The sequence below is a fragment of the Botryllus schlosseri genome, chromosome 5 (assembly GCF_051294905.1).
Source record: "Botryllus schlosseri isolate E-star chromosome 5, Bs_hap1, whole genome shotgun sequence".
NCBI classification, from domain to species: domain Eukaryota; kingdom Metazoa; phylum Chordata; class Ascidiacea; order Stolidobranchia; family Styelidae; genus Botryllus; species Botryllus schlosseri.
In genome coordinates, this window is record NC_137240.1 from 7,937,383 (window position 1) to 7,961,824 (window position 24,442).

Sequence of the window (24,442 nt, forward strand, 5' to 3'; positions counted from 1 at the left end):
AAATCGAACTAGACACTAAACTCGGAATCTAGAATTTGAACATCGATTCGATGTCGTGTCTGTATATATGTAGTAGAGAAAGCACATGCAGAAGAAAAGACAGTCACACAGAATACATTCAGATATATATATATACACCGTATGTTTTATAATATGAAGAGAGCTAGGCACTTTTTTGAACAGTCTCAATTCCATATCGAAGCAAGTGAGACGTCAAAATAGCTTGGGCGTAGAGAGTGGAGTCGGTGGCAACGGCACGCGCAACGTCACGCGAGCATTTATATCTGATCACGCCGATTAATGAATTATGCTGACGTCACAAAGCGATACCAGAGTCCAGATCCACCATAAGGCGCTTGCGCTTTACAATGAACGCAAGCAAGCGTGGCATTTGCGCAACAGCGAATATACGGCGTAGCCCTAGTCCGGCGTATACCAGGTCTATTTTAGCACATTATGTCGTTCAAAAGTAATTCAGTATCGGATCAGAGCGAAACATATTTCCGTCACGCGGATGAAATTTTCAAATCACGCGAGAAATCTGTCTGTCACGCACAACATGTTGTCGAAAACAACCACCGATTCCAGTCTGGGCCCGCCGCGTAGTGTTGTAACACCATTCAAGTCAACCAAGCAATTCACACGCAATTCTATTTGATAAATACCTGATAAACTGAGTAGAAATATTATTGTAAATCCGTCCGGTACATAAGTCTAAATGTCAAATGTCAATAGTATACCATTGATTTAAGAGTCTGTCAAAAAATTTCAAGTTACATACATTCATCAACACAGACCACTGCAGCTGCAGCGCGCGCGTCCTGTTGCTAGGAACTTGTAGTTTTTGAAGTCACGGTTCATATCATATACGGTACCCGGTTGGTAAATATCTGGAAGACAGTTACCGGTAGTAATCTTTATATTATCGGTAACTAAATTCATGAATGGGGATAGGATATCATTATTTACAAAAAAATTCTCCGCATGAAAATGATCTAAAAATGCAATAAAGAATTACAGAACATTGGTTTATTTTGTAATAAATTACACGACTTTCAAGTACCAACGTATTTCAATATATTCTATTGATAGGGTATAGTATCTCTATATATATATTATTATCAATTATGATTAATGTGAATCGATTTGCCTCTAGCTCCACCATCATCATGATCCGCTGGACCTGTCTCAATGATGGGGCTTTCCCAATCTGGTATGCCACCTCAACTGTCTGTCAAGTCAATGCTCTGTCTGGTCTCAGTGTTATAGTTTCATATCCTTGTTAGTTCGTTAAACGTGTTTTTCACGGATACACGGTTATGGATCAAGAACAATCACCCCTGCAAAATAAAGTTACAGTGTTTTATAACTCTGTAAAAGGTGAGAGCACTTGGTCACCACTTGGTCTCGACATGCTGTTATTTTCATTCATTTTCCATAAGTTCAATTCTAGTTTGTATTATATATATCGTCCATTCAAATGCAATTTACTGCATTCCTCGTATATTGTACGTGCGTACCTGCCTGCCTAATTCACTCATGTCTTTATTATTCTTTTCGGGCTGATTGTCGATTGATAGCCTTTCAGCTGTTTAAACCCTTCCCATCGCCCAGAGTCAAAGTGGAATTGGTGGAAACGTCACGCGCAACTTTCCCTAATTATTCTATGCATGACACTCTGTAATCCGCAACTTATTGCCAAGATGCTAGCAATAACCAGTTTCCAGTCTGGCCTAATCGCCATATCGTTTTACTGTTGTTTACTGTACCATATATCGCAGTCTTCTACCGGTACTGTAGTCTTTAGAATGAAACTGACAAAACTATTTTTAAAGCTTCCTCATGTTAATTGCTTGCCATATTCATCATTTTGCTAAAATTTATTAAAATTTATATTGATGCCATCACTCCGAATTTCTATTCTATTGTAGGCTAATGTGTTAAGAGTTAACACATTCATTTTTTATTACTTTCTGTCATGTCAGCCATTAATGTTCTATTTAATTTATCAATTTTACCAAGTTATTTCGTCCCATTCATGTTTTGAGGTGTAAGCAGTTTTAAAACCACCCTATATAATAATACCAGTTTGATTGACGTTTTTTATTTTATTTTAGAGGACATTGAAAGCGTATCTGTGCTCGACCGTAAGCTCTGTCAAAATGTACATTTCCCTGACTACCATCCACCACCGAAGATACAACCCGAGCTCGATCCTTTCATTTGGCAGCATTGGATCGAAAATCTCACCAATCTGAAAAACAATCTCTCTTGGCTGCTGAAGTTGAGATATGCGAAATTTTGGTGTCAGGTATATAGTATTTAGCTCATGCTGACAATGCCTGTACCCGTATCACACATATAAGTCTTAATGGGAGGGTCACAGGGTTGTGATGACTAGAATCGAGTTGCGATTTTTCGTTGACTCGAGTCATTTTCTTATCAGAGGAAAGTGACTTGACTCAACTTGTGTTCGTGTATTCGTGTAAACCCTCTTTTATCTGTTTCAATAAATTTGTCAAAAGTGAGAAGAATGAGTATATTATGAATGCGAGACACAGTTTTCGTCTGTTATCTGATTGATCTGCCAAATGAATAAGAAAGAAAAGGTGAGATATCAATTTGCCCGACCACATAGGCTACTGTAACAATTTGGCAATGATCAGTACAGTAGGCCTACATGTCTTCACAATCTGAACTAGTGTCGCGTGTAGTGACGGAATGATGAACTTGTTAAAAATTTGCAGATTCTGAACAACACCACCATACAATCCTTTTTGGATTCATATCTGAAACACTCTCCACGTTTCTCGGTGTCCACTTGGCCCGACGATGTATCGGTTGTCCACGATGAACTTCATGAGCTGGTGTTCTTCACCTGTATAAGGTATGTTATTTCATCTGCAATTTCTCATTTGCTAGCGATGTTACATTTTCATTTTTCATACGTCAATTACATATGCGATGCATTCTACACGTTGTCAAGAAGGCAGGTCACGTGAGGCCGATGTCTGTTATGATTTTTTTTTAAACCTTGCGTATGGTTGAAACCACCATAAAATATTTCAGCAGGTTTCTACTGGCTGTGATTTTTACTGAGTTGATTGGTATTGTGGCTACTTTGACAATGTGTCGTGACTCCAGCTTTAGACATCCAAATTGTGATGTTTTATTGAAGTACGGTGTCATATAACGCTTCGTGTTTCTTTTGTAATTCCTCCAATTTTATGATCCTAAGCCATGGGCGGTCCTCCTGAATCATTGGTTAGCCCACAAACTCCCAAGTTAACATGCTAACAATGGTGGTCCATTTATTTGGTTTTAATCTGCTCGACACACAATGTCCAAGTACTCAATGCAATGAACGGATAGGAAGATGTTCAAACACTCTAAGAACATCAATGCGGGAGAGGTGCTCAGTAAAACATCCACACTTTGAAAGTGCTGCTCAACAGCAATCTTTTGTGCTGCATTTGGTGGATTATACATGTGCGAAAACTCCTCAAACTCTTGATAGGCTTGAAATCTGTCCAACATCATCAATTTTCAGGCTCTGTGTGTGCGTGTTTTCAGAATGGCGGCAAACAAAGAGTCCACCACGGACTTCATGAGTACTGACTTCTTTGGGGAATTGATTTACGAAAAGTATCTATTCGACATCCCGAAACTTCTGGATATTTGTGTGCTTTATGGGAATCAAACCAACAGGCAGTTCTTAGGGAAAGCCATAAAAAATATTTTCCAGTGCCAACCGAAATACAATGAAGATCTCAAAACATCAGTCAGCACTATAATACAGGTTGGTCTTCCTTCCTAGTATCCTAGAGTATAGGCTGATGGTTCGCTGACACTTGAACTGTAGTAGAAAGATATAATACTTGACTTCTATCACATCATCGCTCGTTACTTATACTTGCCATGATTGTTTAATACGCCCAGTCCAGAGTTGGTATCAATCTGTTGATTTCATGTCTACAAAGGAAAATTGAAGATATGTTTCCTTATTCATTTTGTGCCAAATTTCGTCATTTGTATCATCCAAAGGAACATAAATCCTCAAATATTTTGCTTTTGCACGTAATTTCAATATATCATTTTATACTTGTGGACGCTAGCTGCAAATCTAGTAAAGCAGTATCTGATTCTTACTGTTATGTGGCCTAGAATGCTCAAAAATCTTGAATTGCTTCTGATTTACTGACAATATAGTCGCCAGTGCCGTAAAGGAGTTAAATATATCGTTGGATAATGACCCCTACCCAAAAAACTGGTAGAGTGATCAAAGGCGCTAACGTACCGGTATTTGAAAATAATGATCGTTTTCAGCCATGTTAATCTGGTCTTTTTTGCTCTGTAACTACTCTAATTCGCGCTTTTTCATCTCATTTCAGATATTCCACAGTATTGATGAAAAATGTGGGTTAACCGATCCCGACGATGATGTCACCGACGCAAGTGACATGCTGCATGCAATGGATCTTGACGAATTGGAAGATATCGTCACGTACGCCTCAGATATCTGTTTCACGCTGCAGAGATTTCTCGAAGTTTATCCCGACGCGTGCTCTGTTTTTCTCTCTGTAAGTATGTAGGACAGGGAAGGATATTGAGCGTATGTGACCATCATTCTAATGCAATCTTATGAATTTTTAACTACAGTTTCCTTGTGTTCATTGCTAAAAAATCATGAAGTAATGTATATCTGCTAACAATGTTGATGTTTTTCTGATGCGTATTATAATACTGTGGTTCTGTCTTATGTTGGCTAATCATTGCTGAGCTTTTATATGGCATTAGGGAGTATCTTATGTTGTAAGAGGGGAATATCTTGTAAATGGTAAGAAGTTGGGTAGAATGAAACTTGGATGAGATATATTTCGAAAAAAAAAGTAACCAACCAATCCACGAAAGATATTTATTTGCTGGTTCTCATACATTACTTAATTTGAATTGTCAAACTCTGTGCATATCGATACATTGGTTCTGTGTAACTGTGATATCTTCTCTTAATATTGCTGCTCAATGAATATTGCATTTTGTATGACATATTTTGTTACCCTGTTCAGTTGTCAGTTTATGACATTATTTTCTTTAGTTGTTTTAGTTTGTGACGTTATTTTCTTTGAATAACCATTTACTCCGGTACCGGTTGACTCGAAGATCTTTATGATCATATCACCGGTACCAGTCAATACCGATACCGAAGCACTGTTTGTCTGTTGCATATTTATACTTTCATTTTGCCGCCATCGGTTGACGAAATAAATCTCTCTCTCTCTCAGCGTCATGAAAAAATGGGTTTGGCACTGGCTTTCAACACCTTCTATTTATTTATTTGGCCTATTTTACAGCACTCTGTAATCCAACTAATGTGGAATTGGTAATACTGTCATTATGTAGCTGTAACTCAGGCAGTCTACTTACGAAGGTACTTTAGGTCAAAATGTGTTGCTTTCAGCAATACAACCCACTGAAATTTTATAATCGTAATCTTTATAGGCCCATAACCTAGTGTAGCTGCCAGTACGCGAATCAATATGATTACAACACGACAGATGATACGTCGCCCTCCGGCTTTTCTTATTACGACAATGCAAATTTATTCAATCACCAATCAATCACTTTCTCTTTGACAAATTTCAAAATGCAGCAAGCGGCCTAAATTGCAAACAGTCAACTTGATTTGATCAAGTGGAGTAAACCTACCATAGCAGTGGTTCTCAACCGGGGGTCCTTGAAACCTCCAATGTGTCATAACCTAATTTCTATTTTTTTAATAGAGAAATCACAAAGCAGTTTCGCGTAACAACTGCTAAAACTTAAGGAGTCCCGTTAACATAATGGGCGTCTTAGATGAAATATTCTACTGTGCAAACTCATTATAATCGCCAAATTGCCAATAGTTTACTGATACAAACATATTGCTGTTTGGAGATGTTTTGTCCGGGTTTCTGTTATATACGTAACCGCTCCAGAATATATTCAAGATGAGCTGCTACATAGAAATGACCTGACTAGACGTTATAATAATAAAATGATGATGATGAGATTGATGCCATGTATGTTGTGATCAGATCCAAAGGTGTCGTTGGAAGCGTTGCACGTTATTATTACATTCGCCACCACCTATCTTTGTGTAAATTAATGGAGTTTCGGCACCCGTTCATGTCAGATCCACGGCACGGTAGTGTATTTCAAGAAAAGCAGCCACAGAATTAACTTTGATTTTAATTTCAAGAATGGTCATTTGTTGCTGTTTATCACTACCGTACAGGTAATATTTGCACAAGGCAGATGACGGTTACACGGTAATAGAGCTAAATTTGAACTAAAACCTTGGGGGTCCAAAGGGGATCCACGAAGACTAAAAGGTTGAGAACCACTGTACTAGAGTAATCGATGAATAAATGCTGTGCTATTGACCTGACCACCGCCATCAATTATAATTGTGTCGCCTAGGCTAACTACAATGCTGATTCACAGTTTGTAATGTTTTACTATTCTTTTCAGCATGTCGAGTACTTCATTCGCTTTTACTCGACTTCTTTGAATCAGTTACGTTCTGCTATCAAAAAGAAACAATTTGACGATTTGAACCTACGATCTCATCTGCTGGCACATTTGAGGATATCAAGGTCGGCTATTCTGTCCCTTACGAGATTGATACTGAACGAATGCGCCCTGCAACCCGCATTGGAAGCATCACAAAACAACGATATAGAAGTCGCGCAACGGCACGCGTCCGATTACTTGAATGTATGATGCTTCCGTTCTTGGGGTGTATATGTTGTTGCAAAACTTTATTTTCATGTTTCAGATGTTATCGGAATTCATGGGGGTCGCAATATTTTTTCATGATTTTGTGTCAAAAATGTCAATTGCGGACGATCTCAAGTCATTAATCGAAGTAAGTCGTCTGCCAGAGGCTGTAATCTAGAGTGATATTTGATAAATGCTGAAATATGTGTTATTCTTATCGGATAACGATAAAAATTTGGTTTGTCCCCTAAAAAGTACTTTTTACAAATCAAACGACATTACACCAGTGGTATTGATTGCTGTGAGTCAATTAGCCCATTCCAAAGACTGTATGGGAGTCTAGGTGTCCAGTTCAAACTAGTTCTTGGCAGGCTTGGGTAGATATCATAATGGGCATGATATTGTTTTATCCAAGAGCCTAGCTCCGCATATTCTCAGTGCCATGATAATTCATGATATTGCTTGCAATTTATTCCACTAACTACTATCGATTTATATATTATTATTAGTCATTTGAAAGCTATCATTATGTATACAGGTAATCTCGTTGAGTGAAAGAAAAAAGCTTTATAAACAGATATACTCCAAGTTCGGGCAAACCTATCCCAGAACATATTCCATATTTTAATGCAATAGTGGAGTTACAACTAGTAGAATATCACGATTGCGTCTCTAGACTGTGTGATATTGTACAAAATACTCGCTTTCTTTGGACATGAACGAGTTTCCTATATCAAGATGGACAAACGGCAATGTGTTCAACCACAATTTTTTATTACATCTGCCTACAATCTATAACTAAAGCCTTCCCGTGAAACTCTACTTTGGCGAGACGTCAGATTTTCGAGACTTATTAACAGTCTTGGCTATTGAGTAGTAGTAACAAAACTTGATCAGGTTCTTTTGAAAGCTAACTGTTATTGCCGCTCCAGTCAGGCTCGGCCGTTGATGAAACGCGGGCGTCCTTCATGCTGCAGTCGTTGGGTTCGGGCCGCAAGAAAAATCCGGCACGATATCAGGATGTAAAAGTAAACGGGGTCACTTCCGATGATAAACGAGAGACTGCGACGAGATCCAAAGAATCGACAAATGCTGTCGAGGAAAATAAAAGCTCGATTGGTAAGTATGCGGAGGTAACAAGGTACTTAAATTCTCTGACTTTTGTACCACAGAACTTTTTAAGACTATTTCCACACGTACTTGAAGGGTCACTGCACTCTAAAAATGATGTGGTCTCAAATTGAAGGGCAAAACGAAATTTTTTTTTTAGCCACAGATATTTTCTTCAGAACGCCACTGTAATGGAGCTGCAATTTATAGAAATTTCCACATGGGATTCACGCTGCAGCGGTCACGCAGAGATCGAACTTCATATAGTTGTCAGCCGATGTTATGAAGGAAATATGTCGTACACGCCAAGGGGGTTTAGATACCGCGTCTCGAGTCAATTTCTCAAGATACGGAATTGAATGACTCCAGTCATTGCGCATGACTCGGTACTCAGACGGCCAAGACCGACATCGCATTGTAATTTCGAAGTATAGTAAAGTAACTATACTATTGGGATTTCGTCTATTGGTACTGGTACTTGAAAATGTGACGAGAAACTGCTAAAAGTGAGGAAAATTAGTATGTTATAGATGCGAACCATTCGATATCGCCAAACAGAGTTATAAAATGTGAGTTTAACAAGACTTTAACTGAAACTGAGCCGTCAACACAATGCACAAACTTGGACTCGGACTCGAGTCATAATACCGTGACTCGGACTCGACTAGGACTAGGACTTGATTCGGTGGCGAATTGAAAATGGCTCGACTTGACTCGAGTCAAAACTACTAAAGTGAGATCGACTTGTGAATCGAAAACTTGTGACTTGATTACAACCCTGGTTCGTAACCATCGTGCACATGGACCCCAGGGGTTCGCTGTGCCAGTCTCGGGTACGCTGGAGGTTAAGACACACACCCAACTCATACAACGTAAGTTACACTGATTTGCAGCAAATATTCATTGTAATCGTTTTGTTTTGTATGAAAATCATGTTTTAATGGATTTGTTCTTGCACAGCTCGTTCTGTGCACCGTTATTCTATTGGATGTGTCAGATACTTTCTTTGTTGACTACACAAAAATTTGGGCGGCACTGATAGCTTGCCACTGTTATAAAACCCCTCTTTTGTTCTTCAGATCCGGAAATGGCGTCCCTGGTGTCGATGGTTCGCGATGTCCTGCCGCATTTAGACCCAGATTACATCACATCCTGCTTGCTACATTTCGACAAGGACTGCGAAAGAACGATCCATGCCCTGCTAGAAGGCAGCGTTCCCGAATTAACGGTAGCGCAACAAAACTCTGCTAACGTTCCGATACAGAACCAAAGCGAGCAAAATTCGGGACCGTCAAATTTCTCGTTGCTTGACACGAGAAGGAATGTGTACGATAATGATGAGTTCGATATCAACGTAAACCAAAATTTGGATTTGTCAAAGATACATAAAGGGAAGAAGAACACCGTAAGTATCTTGACACTCTTCTATTTTTTTCTTTGGCAGCTTCTACTTCTTTGTTTTGGGCTTTTCCTATGCAGAGGTTGCCACAGCGGACCAGTAATCCTCTTATAGTATCGGGCTATTTGCCGAAGTTTTACGCCAAGTAGCCAGCGTTGCTATACAAGTAGAAGCGGAAGTAATGCAGTAAATTTCTATTCAATTACCAGTAGGGCAGCGATTTCAAAGCTATTTCAAAACTACTCGAAGTAAGGGGGGGAGAGGTCTGAAAAGTCCTCGAGCAAGTACCTTGAAAATGCAGATTTGGTCGAGGCATAGCACACGCTTAGCAGTCAATCAGAGGTGCTTGCTTTCTAAATTTAAAGGCTAATAAATAATGACATCAATGTTGGCAGGTTACCTTGAGTCCGATGCTAACTTAGTCGGTTGTCCTGACAATTTCACTCTTCCAGCTGATGCGAACCAATCCAAAAACTACTTTCTACTTTACAAAAATGTGCTTTTACTTCGAAAAAAGTGGAAGTAGTCAAGATTTATCCACTTCGGTAAGCATATTAGTTACAAAAACTATTTTGGGTTCTCAGAAAAGTTGGAAATATTTCTTTTCTTCGTTCACCACCTCACTAAAATAGTCGATAGCTCTGCGGAAGTAAGACTAACGTTTCAGAGAATATAAAGTTGACAACACTTTTTTGGCTGGCTGCAGGCTCCGTTGGAATCTGAAAAACCGTCTCAGGAACTGAAACGTAAAATATACGAACAGTATTCCATGGTGTATGACGAAGAGGAAATAACGGCTGGCATGGGGTCGGGTGAGTAACCAGCTTGCCAGGTGGTTTTGGTTTGGACGTTTCAACCTACAGGATGCCAAACTGTAGTGTTTTCATAGTTTTGTTTTAATAATACATTCGAGCTTGTCCCTCTCACTGATGAAATACGATATTGCCTTATTCATCGAACCTAAGATCTGCATCTAGGGCTAAAAAAGTGCTGATGTGTGCCACAGAACGAGAGTTTGGAGTGGAATAATGAATTGGTTATTATGAATACATTGCTAGTTGAAATAAAAGGATAGAACAGGTGAATTATACAAACAGGCAGACATAATTCTTTTTTAAAATTGTAGGTCGTCAATTTGACTGATCACATTATATCGTCAAATATGTTATAAACATAAATATATGTTGAAAAAAGTTAAATGCAATAATATGTAGAAAAACATCACAATTCTCTTAATAGCTTTGTGACTCAGCCGCGAAGTGCTCCTGTAGATAATGACCCTAGGTTTAGAGATTACGCTTATTACGTTACTGCTACTGGCTCAACACTGGTAGATTTGAGATCGTCAAATCGATAAATAAATTGCTTGATATCTGTGATCATTGATAATGATGACAATATGCCGTCCTGCAACATTCGACACTATTATTGCGTTATCCTGGCCCAGCTGTTGTCCTCAGAGTGCTGCCAATCGACTGATACCAGGCTGTGAAACCGTTATTTCCACCTCAGCCTGACCGAGTCCATATCCAAGCCTGAAGCCAAAAATAAGAATCCGCCATGCACCTAACTTATCTTTATTATGTGTATTTATTACATTCAAATCTAATATTGGTTAAATCCACCCCAGACAGGCGGTACAGGCGATGGCATGTCATGGACCATAATGAATGTTGTAAAGTTAGTAGCAATGAAAGCCTGACCATCCTGGCCTGCTTACCCCTTGCCGAAACTGTTTCTATATTGCTCGGTGAGGGGATCACGCAACTTTCACCCCAAGTTACTTGCCACGGGAGGCATAATTGTTTCGGGCAGTCGTAAGAGTTTGTCTTGGCAATTAATTCAACCGATGTATGATGTATCACTGTGTCTTGTTACGGTGCTATTTCATTTCCAGTTGTTATTGACGATTGCAACGCTTACGACGATGAGTATGACGATGCATATGACGGTCTTGGTATCGACGTGAATGATGCGGGTGATTCTTACGACATACTAAAGCGCAGGCCATTTGTCACTCCCAGGGTTTTCCTACAAGGAAAGAAAGCCGAAAGCGATGATGGCTCTGGTCAGTCGGAAGACGATAACGAGCGGTGAGTAATGCCATAAATTCCTACTCAATCACACGGAAAAGTCCCTATTTTCAAGCCATGGCAAAACCAGTGGTAGTCAAAGCAGTCATGTTGCTAGAGTAGAAGTAGAAGTGATCTAATTAGGTCCAAGTAGAAGTGGTGATTTTCAAGTGAAAAAGTAAGTATTCTAGGCCTAGTTTTGCGTAAAAACCCAAAAACTGTCAAGTAGAAGTAGTCTTAAATCATAAACATGAACACTAAGGTTGTCCATAATGCGCATTGTAGGTAGGTTGACAGACAATGATTGAGGTTTAATTTAGGGCATGTTGAGGTACGAAATACCCGATAAACAAACAACAGCATATGCACAAAAACGTCTAAAGCATAACCGCTTTATTGTGAAGGAAAGCGCTGTAGCCTACATGCCTTGTTTTCATCGAGGGAAAGCAAAGGCGTTTATGCAAGTGGCGAACGAATTCCTTGTTTCAGAATGGATCCATCATCATTGAATTCAAATAATAAGCTTAACAGTGACACTATAATTTGTGTGATCTTATTGGGCTCAGGTTGTACTATATAGTTGAAGTTTTGAATGCTTTAGGGATCGGCTTAATCAGCCGGTTATGCTTGGCACTTACAGTAAATTGAATTCCCTTGCAAGTGTTGTCGAAGCCGCTAATGATGACACAGAAAAGTAGGATCATACTATGCTGGATATGATATGTCAAATTCCTTAATGATCGCGCAGCAAAGAGGTGTAAAGGTAAGCTGCTGCTCTCGTGATCATCGAAGCATAGCCTATTAGCCAATCAAGAGCCGTAGTTTCATGATTACCAGTCTTCTCGCCATTCTATGGTCGGCGGCACGTCCATTCTTCGGCAGCTACTTCAAACGCTTTGCACGAAATCTTAACGACTTTCCTGTGACCTGACCTTCTTTTCGACCCATTGTTGTTTTTTATCAATAATCTATGGATTAAGACATTGCCACGGAGCATTCTAAAGATTTTCCAAGTTATGGACAACCGTAATGAACACCCAAGTAGTGCCTGCAAGGAAATCATACTCGAGTACTTCAAAAAGTAGATGTACTTTTTCACTGAAGCACTGCACGTAGAAAATGAAATGTGTGAAACGTGCCCGAGTGGGTATTTTAAAAAAGGAAATTGGGGTCGAGGTCTTGCATTCTTTTAGAGGTCTGTCACAGGTAGGTTACTTTCAAAATTGAAATATCGTGACCAATTATTATTTGCGATTGATATCAGAGAGAGAGAGAGAGAGAGAGAACGTTTTTGTCAACCAAGCAAATGAATACAATACATAACAATAATGCAACTAGGTGAGGGGTGACATGATATACAGATGACGAGTTTTAGGCGGTAGGCTCGATACATCAAACTCACCAATTGCCCAAAGCCTAGGAGAGTCTTACTACGACTTCTCTAAACTCTAGCAATGTCAAAAGGCATTGAAATATCCTGAAACGCTATAGAGTGGATGTAAATTTCCTAAACCGTCACTTTTCCAGGGGCAGTGCGGCACCACGCGATCACTTCATACAAAATCCGGCCGAAGTCAGGGCGAAAAACGAAGCCAGGAGACAGCAACAGATGCAGCAAAGAAATGCCCACCGCGGGAACAAGCCCAAATCGGCACCAGGTCAAGATAAGAATACGGCGCAGCAAAGGAAGAGCAAAGACGCGAACAAAGCCAAAGTGGCGAATCATAGTCGGAAACGTATGGCTGCGAAAAAGGCTTCCAGGGGGATGGGTCCTTGACTTGATGACAGCTTCAAAAGCGTGTGCCTGTGCAATGTTGGTGCGCCAGAGCATTGCCAGATACATAGCGCTTGGTGAAGCATGGTTCAGCCATAGATTTCCCATGCTGATATGTACAAGGACCAATCAAATAGGCCGAGTCATGGAATTTCTCCGACCCAAATTATTAACGATCCTAGTTGACCGAAATAAGAAATATGTCGTCAAAATGTGAAATACAGGAGTCGCACAGGTGTCGTTCTTCTGGCTATTTCGGGCGATGTGTGTAATGTTCGAATTATTGATATAATATAATTGCTTTCGATTCATGTGTGCCTATTGTATTCGTAATCTGAGATGTAAATTGTTCGCAAACCCCTGATGCGGAGTTGTATTGACCGCAACGGCTATAGGCATTTGCTCAAGGCTAGGGCCAGCAACAAGTCCACCCTTATAGCCATTGAAGGATGTTACTGTATATGATAGTGATAGGGTTACCATATTTTGAAATCCAGGAAGGAGGAGACTTAAAAATTCATAAAAGTTAGTTTACCGACTTCGAAATCAGCTGATTTGGAAATCTTTACTGAATAAGAGCTTCTTGGAGGTACAGAACTTCAATATACAATTAAATAGTATATTCATATTGAAATGAACCCGAATATTTTCGGCTGACACTCGTCAGGGGTAATCGTCAGCAACTAGTAGAGAATTGGAAAGAACATTGTATATCAACAATCGTATCACAAAATATGACGTCACCAGCATGAAATTTCGAATGAGAGAACGTTCAATGTACTATTTTTAGGTGATACACGAACTCCTTCTGTTGACAGAGTTTTGGTTGGTGTATTTTGATAAAAGTTGATTCCAAGGCACACAAATGGAATTGTGAACGACCTCGACCTACGATTCGAAATCGGTCGTCTCGATAATTATTCGCACAAATCGGATTATCCAACAGATGTTTGCCGATGGCAGAATTAATGGCCTTTGATCGATCAGCATCAATCTTAAGTGGATGAGTTAAGGGTGAGCTTTTCACATCGCGTGACGCACGTGTTCTGATAAATCTGGGGACATGTTGGTTTATGCGGTCCTGCAGACGTCTTGACGTTCTTCCCACGTAGCCACAATCACAGTGGCACCTATATTCGTACACTACATTACTTTGTTGAAGTGCAGGAAGCACGTCTTTGCGTGTTGAAGGGAGCAGTTGTGTTGTTGTAAAAATCACATTGGTTTTGACTGTATCGTAACATTTACCGACAGCAGAAATCAATTGTTTTTCAAAGCGGGTGGAAATGGGGCCAATCCAAGGTAGATGGATATAAACATCTTTTATTGTTCGTGCGGTGGGCTCTGCTTTACTGAATAATGTTGCAATTCACACCAAAAGTGTCGTCGGAAGCGTTACGCGTTGATATTACATAGCTTCCATCTATATTTGTGGAGATGGATTTTCGGCAATCGTTCGTATCAAATCGAAGACGCGGACTGTCTTGGTGGGTCGTGGTGCGGTAAGGGCCCAATAACAAAGATAGATGGCTACTTGAATTCGCGCGCAGCGCGAAAAAACTTTGAAAAATTGCATTTATTTTGAAAAAATACTCTTATGATTTATGCTAATTCACGTAATAATTTTGGGCCCCCTTCGAGCTCGCCCCCCCTCAATTGGGGGGTTTGGGGTGCGGCAGTTACGGTGCTGTATATATATATATCTACCTATACACATATATAAATGCCTATATTTGGGTTGTTCATGATTGACTGAATGTCAAGAATTCGTTGTTTTCAGCCAGTTTCCAATTTCCAGTGCCTAGGGCTGTATTTTAAACAGAGATCAACGTACAACAATCATGTTCAAAACATGACCATTGACCATTGTTAATACATGTTATTTGTTTTTTTTTTGTTTTGTTTTTTACACCTCGTACACCACCTACCCATACGTCCTACCAATACGTTTTCCATCATTTACATCCAAGTGTCTGTGGGCTTGCTATGGTAAGGCTCTGTATCACTGCATACCAGCAATACCATACCAGCTGCAGAAACGCTTGTATTTATTACATTTAGTAGAATAACTTAAATAGCATTACGGGGCATCCTCAAGTTTAACCCAATTTTGTTTCGGATGCAATGCAAGTGACAAAAACGAGACAAAGCGAGGATAATATGTTTTAATGTATATGCAAAGTAACATTGCCATACCATTCTGCTTGGTTTCATTGACTCTTTAGTGAGCATGAGCACTGTCGATCATAAAACACATTATGGTTTTCTTGAACATTCATTTGTCATGTAGATATGTACATTGTACACTGTACAGCCAGGCGTGAAGTCATTTTCGCCATACTTTCTTTTGCTAGGGGTAGAGCCATTGTGAAAATTTTAAAATATAACCAAGAAAGTAGACTCAAGACCAAGAAGTTGGTTATTGTTATACTGGTATTTTATTAATTTTAATTTCCTCTTGTTGCAGTGGATTGTAGACTTAAGAAATGATATATTTTCACGAATTTATTCATGCTCCCCTAGGTGGCCATGGACCACAGACCGAGAACTCACGTGCTAGACCAGTGGTCAACAATACGCGGCCCACGATCTGATTTCATAGTCCGGAAGACGACTTGGTAAAGCATTTTGAAATGCTGGAATTGATTTCACTTTCAAAATATTGTTGTTGTTCAAATTAAGCTATTCTCTTGTGCCCAACATCACTATATAGCTGATACGACTTCAGTAACAGCAACAACCTCGACGTGCAATGGCCCAGACGCTGCCAGACCGATACGCTTACATGGCTCGGGGCTTTCCTACAAGATCTAGCTTGACGATGAAACAGTCTTTCAGGTAGTACCGTGTCTCGCTAACCTCAAAATCGATTCCTTATTCGCTGAAAAGCGCTGTCAGGTATCGTGCGCAGCTCATATTTCAAAATACGATGTAAGTGATGATCATTATATTTTCGTTGTATTTTATGGTAGCTATGCCCGTCGACAGCTAGAAAGTACTCGTGGCTGTTGAACTGTGTGACCTATTTTTTCTCGATATTGCACTCTTTCGGCCCGCGGCCTCTACGAAATTAAAAAAAAGTAGCCCGCGACCTGTTTTGAAATGGCGACCCCTGTGCTAGACTATATATACCAATGGTTCTTAACCTTTTTGGCTGTGGGAGCCACAGTTCAAACTTCAGAGTAGGTATGGAGCGGCATGAAAACACTCGAGTAGGCTATAGGGATGGTTTATTGCATTTCAACTCCGGGCCACTCTATGCAATGGCGCTGGCAGCATAAAAAGTCAACACTACACGACCATGCACCTTGACAATCTCAAAAATTCTACTTGCTTTGTTACAAAAGTTTGATCGAACTATCCAGCTTTCTTTTTGTGAATATTTCGTGACCATCTACTGTGAGCTTGACCAGCAATCACACAACATCAAGAGCGAAAAACGCCATGCACACCTGGGTCAGCGAATGATGCTTATTCAACCAATCAATGAAATTGATATCGTTGTCTGATGCAAAAATATCTACCAAGCGTACGGAGTCCATCTCGGCTTTATATGTTTATTGTATCATAAAAACCAAATCCGTGCGATTAGGGTGTTGGCTACTTGTGTATAACTTGTTAATGGGGTAAAACCCGTTTTACACTCTGCTCAACATCAACGTATAGCAACACTCATACGCCGGATACATTGCCCGGTCTGGCCTAGACCATTAAGGCGTAAGCTTATATTCCTTTGCAAGTCCTCGTCGAAATTTTTGGCAAAGCGACGGAAGATAATGATTTCATGGGATTATTATATCATTTGATTGCTGCAGTTTATACATTTGGCGACGTTTAAAAAAGTTGGTATGTACTTCAGCATTGTGGCATTATGTTGCCCGAGTCATCGCTAGGTAGGCTATCGTGTACGCTAGGTATCGTGTACACTTCACTGAAACGTAGGGTTGCAATTGGTATTATGACGTCACGTGACGTCATGAGGTTAACGTTCGCGTTCCCACAGAACCTTTCAAAAAGGTTCGCGTTCACACGAACCTGAACCTTTTAGATGTTCACACTATCCCTATACTAGAGACTATGTGATAGCTCTTCATACATTCCATCACCTAATGCACAAGTTTGTGTGGGATTATACGACGAGTAAAAATGGACTTATTGCAACTTATTCTTGACTAATGAGCCGTTATTTTGATGTTAGTAAAATTATGTCGAATTTTACTCTTCTCATAGACGATATACAAAGGTCTATGACCAGCAGAACTCAAGATATATCCTTGTCTTTCCCGGTTTTCAGAAGCGGCCGTGGCCGGTTTTAGACATAACTAATATCCACCATTAATATACTGAATTTGACTGTATAACAATTCATAGAAACAAACAACAACTGTCGTCTTTTATATTTTTGAGGCATATTTAGGGGTCGATCGGAGCCGCAAGTAGGCTATACCTTGAAGCCGCATGTGGCTCTAAGAGCCGCGGTTGGGAATCACTGCTATATGCTATACGGAATATGAGTGTGTTAGTTTCCTTCGCGATAATGCTCCTGTTTTATTTACCAGGCAAAATGTGTCGTGTATCCATTTCCGTTCTTTGACGTGATGACGGAGGACAAGGGGTCGCAGTACGTGTTGTACACTCGACTGGGAAGAAATGCATTTCAAAGTATAAAAATAGCTTTTATCGGTATCTTACTATCAGTAACGCCATGAATGCGTCTGGATGTATAGAGGCTTGAATATGAAAATGAGAGAGCAACCTTCATGCCAGCTCTAACTTTCTCGTGGTGCGCAAGCTATTTATTTATTTATTTCAAGCCAGTTGGAGGAGTTTCTCGGGCAGATTATTTCTGGCAAAAGATATGTAATGCGATGGGACACGCCTCCTACAAATACGATGTCCAAAAGAAGTTGTTTTGATGCTAATCTAATTTTTTGGTTTTCAAGTTTTTAAGTCCACGTCGATGGTAACCCTGCATAATATAGCCAAACACAGGCACGTTACACATATTCATATTAAGTATAGATAGCTGGCTTTATTGTATAAACTTCGACTGGCTAATTTTTTCTGAAACACTTCCGCTAACTTGTATATACACTTCCTCCAGCTCCTTACATATAAGAGCATGCACTCTGAATTGCGCTGATAAAACACACTATGCAATATCGTCAAAATGCGCGTGCTGCAGCTGATATACCTCACACGTAAAGAAGGTTTTCCGCGTATATATGAATCAATCGAAGTAGATTTCGAAGACGAAAAACAATTTCGTTGCTTTCGTTCTCATTCCGCCATTTTATGCGCATAAAATAGCATGGAGTGTGTATATTGTACAATAATTATTTAGATTATACGCAATCTGAAATACAAAATAATCATATTAGGATGTGACTATATGTCAAAGATACGGTGTGATTCAATATTCGGGATGGTTGAGCGGTGGCCGGCGACTAAATTTTCATTCATTGCAGGGTCGGACGTGCCAGCGGATGTTCGACTGATGGCGGGAATATTCAGGCGCATACGGAGACCAGCCCACATCCGACAAATCGCGGCCGACTTTGTCGAATTCATGACAAACGGTGGCCGATTCATGTCGTCTCACTGGCGCTACAACGAAGGAGATTATTTGACGAAGTATGGTTGAATTTTAGGATTTATACCATCTTCGTTTTTCAGTGCATATTGAGTGTATGTATATGTATAAGACTATTCAAGTTAAATTAAAGTTATTGATACATAGGGGGGTGAAATGCGCCTAAACCCGATTTATTCGACTGGGGCAGTTAGCGTCGAGGTCTACTGCGATCCACCCTATACTCGCTATAGCCCGAGAGACCAATATTTGATGACACGCCTGACAGAACAAACTATAGTTGAAATTCCCCATTGTAAATTGTAACTCAGCATATAAGTCACTTGCATGAAATAATTTTAATATGAAAGACACTTACAGTATACTGATATGCGGTCGGAAACTTTATATTGCATCGATGTGGATTGTGGATATTTGCTTTGCATCGTTACATCTACCGTATAGCCCTGACTTGGCTTCGCCTTGTCCGTTTGTGAATATACGAACTTTTAATTCGCACCGTGGACTTCGTAAAGTAGGCAGTATCAATTTTATGAGTGACATTATCAAAACTATCTGCGAAATATCTCACTCATAACAGATAATCGAATGTATATTGTATATATTTGCAAGTTGATTCTATATTCGAAATGTCATTAGTCATTTTGCCTTTGGTCTTGCTGTTTCTAAAGTAACCACCTCCGATTTGCTATCAAATGTGTCATGTGTGCGACCCCGCGATGAAATCTGCTTTTAAGGAGGTCTTACTTGAGTAATTCCTGAATTTTCATGTTATGCTTTTACTTGAAGTTATTGTGATGTCATGGATGATGCTACTACTGCTGCTTGTAATTGAGTATAAATTCCCCGCATTACTTCTACTTGAGAGGTAGAGCGGACTACTTTTAACGCCACTGTGGTTAGCAACTGATTCACGTACATTCACGTCCACCAGTTGGCACTGTGGGTTTAAAGAAATCAATCAAAAGCATTGCGACAAGGCCAGAAATTACACCAGCCGAGTCTACGCGGAACGACTGTCGTCGAAAGCGAGTGCGCTGGCCAAGCGTAATCTCGAAGTGAACAGCGTATACATCGCCACGCCGAGAACCGACCTAGCTTTCGTGCGCAACACCACGAGGGACTTGGCAGAGTTTGCGGTAAGCTATGGATGTGCCTCAATCCTCGTATCGATGCTAGGAATTACTTTTACCGAACATTGAAAGTCCTTCAAAACTGTGGTATACGCCAGAGTCTCTCGTGTAGTACGCAAGGTTTGCATTTGTATCGAGGGTAATTTCGCAATTATCACTAGTCCCATGAAAACGAGGTAAGGTATAGGGTAGGGTTACCATACGTCCTCTTTTTTGACTTTTTTGAAAGTGTCCGCGGAGAACGCCAAAATGTCCTCTTTTTTAGATTTTGTCCTCTTTTTTGAAAATTTTGGTTAAATGAAAGCGGAAACTGGACTGAGATATACGAAATCAGCGCTAGGATAATCTCATAGAAAGTCGGTATTTCGGGACCTGAGCCGGAAAGCTGTCCTTGTTTTTAGTCAATCGACCACAAACTCGGGAAAAATTTACCATTTCCGAATTTCACTCCGGTATTGTAAGTCTAAAAATTTTGGAAAAGTGTCCTCTTTTCAGATTCCTAAAATATGGTAACCCTAGTATAGGGAAGCGTCATATCTCCAATTGCTAATCTCTTATATGCTTTTGCAAAGCCAGTAACGCGGGTCAATCGATGCTTTGATATTATTCTGGCAGGTGATCATAAAAGGGCAGTAACAGAATTCACCATAGAACTGTAATTTTGTCACAAGTCAGGATAGATACAAGCCTCCTAAATGTTGATAGTGCAGTAATGTTGATCAAATGTCAATCGAAAAAGAAAAGAAAAAAGCAAATAAGAGCTCCAGACATTGCAGGCATCAAGAATTCTCAAACACATATCGATATCCGTTATATGTATTTATTTGCATATTTAAGCGGTCCATTTTATATTATTTCAGGACAGCTTGAAAATTTTCTTTTCCCTCCATCTGGAAGAATTCATGAAAGATCGATATAAAAACTGTGAATTTCTAACTCCTCACTTTGAAGACATTCTATCCTCTGTCGAGATGGAAATATGTTCAAGAGCCGTCTCCTTTCTGGGGTAAGTATTGTGTGAATATGCCTACATCCAATCACATATGCTAGCTTCCAACGCGGTTTGATCAAACTGATTGGACTGAGTTTATGTGTTGCTAACCAACTCCAGCGTCGTATGAATTCTACAGCGAGCATCACAGATGGATTAAATAGTTAGGACATATGCGCATTACGCATACGTATGCGAGAATTCTTTTCAGTGTTGAGGTTCTTTCAAGTTAAATATTCACGGTGTTTCGGCTGCAATGGGTATTTTACACCAGTACCGATATTTCTTTTTCATGATTCCTCAGCTGGCAACTTTTATCATGGCCCTCTTGCGTTGGTTATATGCTTTTGTAATACACCACTTATACGCCTAGATCAACCTCCAACTAGGGTTGCATATAACACAGATGGTGCTTTAAAACGCTTTGTTTAAAACATTTTTATACCAGTATTTTTAAAATATCATTAAAAATTGTGTTTTTTTTCTTCAAAAGTTGTATAATTCTATCACAATTCGGTAAATACTTTCGAAATAACATGTCGGAAGTCTTTTTCGTCAAATGAGGCATATTATACGCTATGTTCCATTGTAAATGACAATGCACTATGAAGTAACAATTAGCGAGATGTCAAAGAAGAAAAAAACTTGAAAAAACATGATTCGAACAAGGGTCATGTTTAAAACATATTTGTTTCAAATGTATTTTTGTTTTATATGAAACCCTACCCTCAACACTTGGGAAGTGTTGGCTGTTGAGGTGCTGATGTATCGCTTAATTAGAGTGTCACTGATATCATAATACCTATGCGACCATTGCACAGTACCTGAAACAGTCGAGCATTTTTTGCTGCACTGCAATCGATATGATTTTCATCGGAACTTTTTATTCGACAGGGCGCGCGAGCTCAAAATCACTGCAACACTCGAAAATCTACTGATCATCCCTGATCATCCCCATGTTGCAGAATTTGTTCTATCTTTTGGTACTTAGTTGTAAATCGGTTCTTGCCCACATTTTGGTATATCGATCGCTCATTCTAGTCCGTGACGCACCTGGCCTCACAGGCAAAAAGCGTCACTCAACTTTTCATCAATAATAATAATAATAATAATATCATCATTTAAGCAGACATCGATATTACCAATACACGACTGTTCACTGTTCAGCAAGTATATCGCCAACAAGAGCGCCGTGACCACTTGTCGCGACGCCACAATGCCCGTCCCATGTAGCAGTATAGATTATTTGGTGTTTTTCGACCGTACATATTTCATTGCACTTTGTGGCAATCCTCTGGGTTGATTACGAAGAAAATTACTATGGTAAATATAATTTTCCTTTACAAATAGTCTCTTAATGGTAAGGAACGTATCATTTCAGTACCCGAAAAAATACTCCCTTACTCTACGCGATTCAAATCATTGTATTCATGTTCGAGTACTCGAATCATTGAGGTCAGCCTTAATTAAAATATCGAACGATTTTTCGATCAGGGTTTTACTGCTGCTAAGAATAAATCTGAGTCGAACTTATATACAAATATACATTGCGAGCATGCCAACCCCCAAAATAACTACGTGTGCTGTTGCAGTTTAGGCGCCTGTCGACATATAGTCCACGTGATTTAATTTCCACTTTGTGAAATGTGAATAGGTCTGAATTCAATTCCAGATCATTGGGAACAACTTGGTCCGGAAGTGTTTTCAAGAGCCGAATGCAGCTGGATCAGCAGGAATACGAAACTTCGCCGGAGTACATATTTCGTGTTTAAATAAGGCGAAACCGTAACGTCGGGAATGGATTGTTCGCTGGTCTCAATATCACGTGGCAAACAAGCAGGGTTGCAATGACTCGAGTCTTGTCTCGACTCGAGTCACGATTTTCTGATTCACTCGAGTCATTTTCTCAAAATACGGAAATGACTCGACTCGACTTGGACTCGAGTCTTTGCTCATGACTCGAACCAAGTCATTTGACTCGAGACTCAGACGGCCAAGACCGACATTTCATTGTAATTTCGAAGAATAGTAAAGTAACCACACTATTAGGAGTTCGTCTATGGGTATTGGTACTTGAAAATGCGACCAAAAATTGCCAAAAGTGAGGGAAATTTGCAGGCCGTGTTATTTTTGGCATATGTCAAAACTGCAAAATATAGCTTATTTTTGGCATTTTTCAATTTTTATTTTTGGCAGTTTTGGCATCGACCTCTAAAGAGATATTTTCAGACTCGAATTAGTCATAAAAACGCTTTATTTGGGTCAGTTTATCAATAGAGACCAAAAAATGTGCAGCATCCACTTATAATCAGTACCAACAAACATTAAATAGAAGAAAAAACCTAGCGAGTACATAGGTTAATAATATCAAACGAAACCACAAAATGTGCAGTATCCATTTGGAATCGGTGCCAATAAGCAAAAAGAATGAGAAGCCTAACAAACACGCTCAACACCTGATTGTTACAGCTTTTGAATAGACTTAAATTGTTTGCACTGTAACAGTGCTTCCAAACTCAGGTCAGCAAAGTTTCTCCTGAATTAATTTTTCGCCCATCGAATCTGGGAAATATCGACTTCAACAGTAGCCGTTGAGGGAAAGAATGTTACCAGTCATCCACAAAAGGTTTTCAGAGCTTCAAAATTTCGGAAGGCAGAACCGCCTTCCAAGCATCATGAAAAGAGATCACTGCGCTAGTGCCATCGATCTCATCGCGGAAAGAATTTTCTTCCCGATACTTTTCCAGGAGTTCCCTGTGTTGCCTCTCAACACATTCTATTTTGTAGCGCGACCATCCCATCTCCATCAGTCTACCGATATATTTTAGGAGGACTTTTGTCACGTCAGATGGCTTTAATATTACCAACTCACATGGAAGAGTCCTGGGAAGGTTAGCTTGTTTAAGAACATTAACGCAACAAGACTGTCTGGCAAAACGAGACTGCAGCTCAGAAATAGCCGGACTGTTTGTTGTGTCACAATGTTCAACTCGATCACAATGCAAAAAGCGTGGTTGAATTTGGGGGTTCCAGATCCATGAGCAGAATACAATTTATATTTTCGTAATCAGTATAGCGGCAGCTTTCCATTGATACCCGTTGTATCAAATTTAGCGCTCGGCAAGCCGGACAAAAATGGCCATAAAATTGCCTTTGGACAAATGGAAAGTACGACGTAAACCAAATGCAGTCAGCCGTTCAATCTCGCTGTGCAAACACCATTTAGGACACCATGCTTTCTCCCCTAATGGGTGGGCTGGACCCATAGAGTAAGAAACCTGCCCTTCACACACGCTCTTCTCGCTTGTAATGCGGTCCTGTTAACACAACACCATGAAAGAAATACACTATTAGCAGGCCGTGTTATTTTTGGCATATGCCAAAAATTAGTTATTTTTGGCATTTTCAAAATTTTATTTTTGGCAGTTTTGGCATCTGGCTCCTGAAATGCCAAAAATAACACGGCCTGGAAATTAGTATATTATAATGCGAACCGTTGGATATCACCAAACAGAGTTATAAAAGTGGGTTCAACAAGACTTTAACTGGAAACTGAGCAGTCAACACAATGACCTGGACCCGGACTCGAGTCATAATACCATGACTAGGAC

At 39.8% G+C, this 24,442-nt stretch overlaps 3 protein-coding genes across 3 annotated transcripts in view; 2 read left to right on the forward strand and 1 right to left on the reverse strand.

The window, feature by feature from the left end:
• The window catches only part of LOC145438903 (radial spoke head 10 homolog B-like), a 260,639-nt gene that overhangs the window by 9,914 nt on the left and 226,283 nt on the right, over positions 1–24,442 (reverse strand). The gene's annotated exons all lie outside the window — the stretch shown is intronic.
• On the forward strand, positions 1,199–13,425 carry LOC145438869 (activating signal cointegrator 1 complex subunit 2-like). Its single transcript, XM_080316240.1, has 12 exons — positions 1,199–1,380; positions 2,118–2,311; positions 2,748–2,887; positions 3,574–3,799; positions 4,392–4,580; positions 6,511–6,756; positions 6,818–6,907; positions 7,692–7,878; positions 8,949–9,274; positions 9,975–10,080; positions 11,166–11,361; positions 12,868–13,425. The coding sequence occupies exons 1-12, from the start codon at positions 1,320–1,322 to the stop codon at positions 13,115–13,117; spliced, it is 2,211 nt and encodes a 736-aa protein (XP_080172366.1). The 5' UTR covers positions 1,199–1,319; the 3' UTR covers positions 13,118–13,425.
• Positions 14,637–22,936, forward strand: LOC145438871 (uncharacterized). The gene is made up of 5 exons (XM_080316243.1): positions 14,637–17,776; positions 18,583–18,748; positions 19,642–19,846; positions 20,701–20,846; positions 22,504–22,936. Exons 1-5 carry the CDS (start codon positions 17,713–17,715, stop codon positions 22,601–22,603), a joined length of 681 nt encoding a protein of 226 aa, XP_080172369.1. The 5' UTR covers positions 14,637–17,712; the 3' UTR covers positions 22,604–22,936.

Excerpts from the sequence above, each read along its gene's own strand:
- LOC145438871 (XM_080316243.1), top strand. The coding sequence starts at position 17,713 with ATGACGGAGGACAAGGGGTCGCAGTACGTGTTGTACACTCGACTGGGA. Across the intron at positions 18,749-19,641 it reads GAAGGAGATTATTTGACGAA|TTGGCACTGTGGGTTTAAAG; the intron begins GTATGGTTGAAT and ends CACGTCCACCAG. Across the intron at positions 20,847-22,503 it reads AGAGCCGTCTCCTTTCTGGG|ATCATTGGGAACAACTTGGT; the intron begins GTAAGTATTGTG and ends ATTCAATTCCAG.
- LOC145438869 (XM_080316240.1), top strand. The coding sequence starts at position 1,320 with ATGGATCAAGAACAATCACCCCTGCAAAATAAAGTTACAGTGTTTTAT. Across the intron at positions 1,381-2,117 it reads GTTTTATAACTCTGTAAAAG|AGGACATTGAAAGCGTATCT; the intron begins GTGAGAGCACTT and ends ATTTTATTTTAG. Across the intron at positions 3,800-4,391 it reads CAGTCAGCACTATAATACAG|ATATTCCACAGTATTGATGA; the intron begins GTTGGTCTTCCT and ends ATCTCATTTCAG.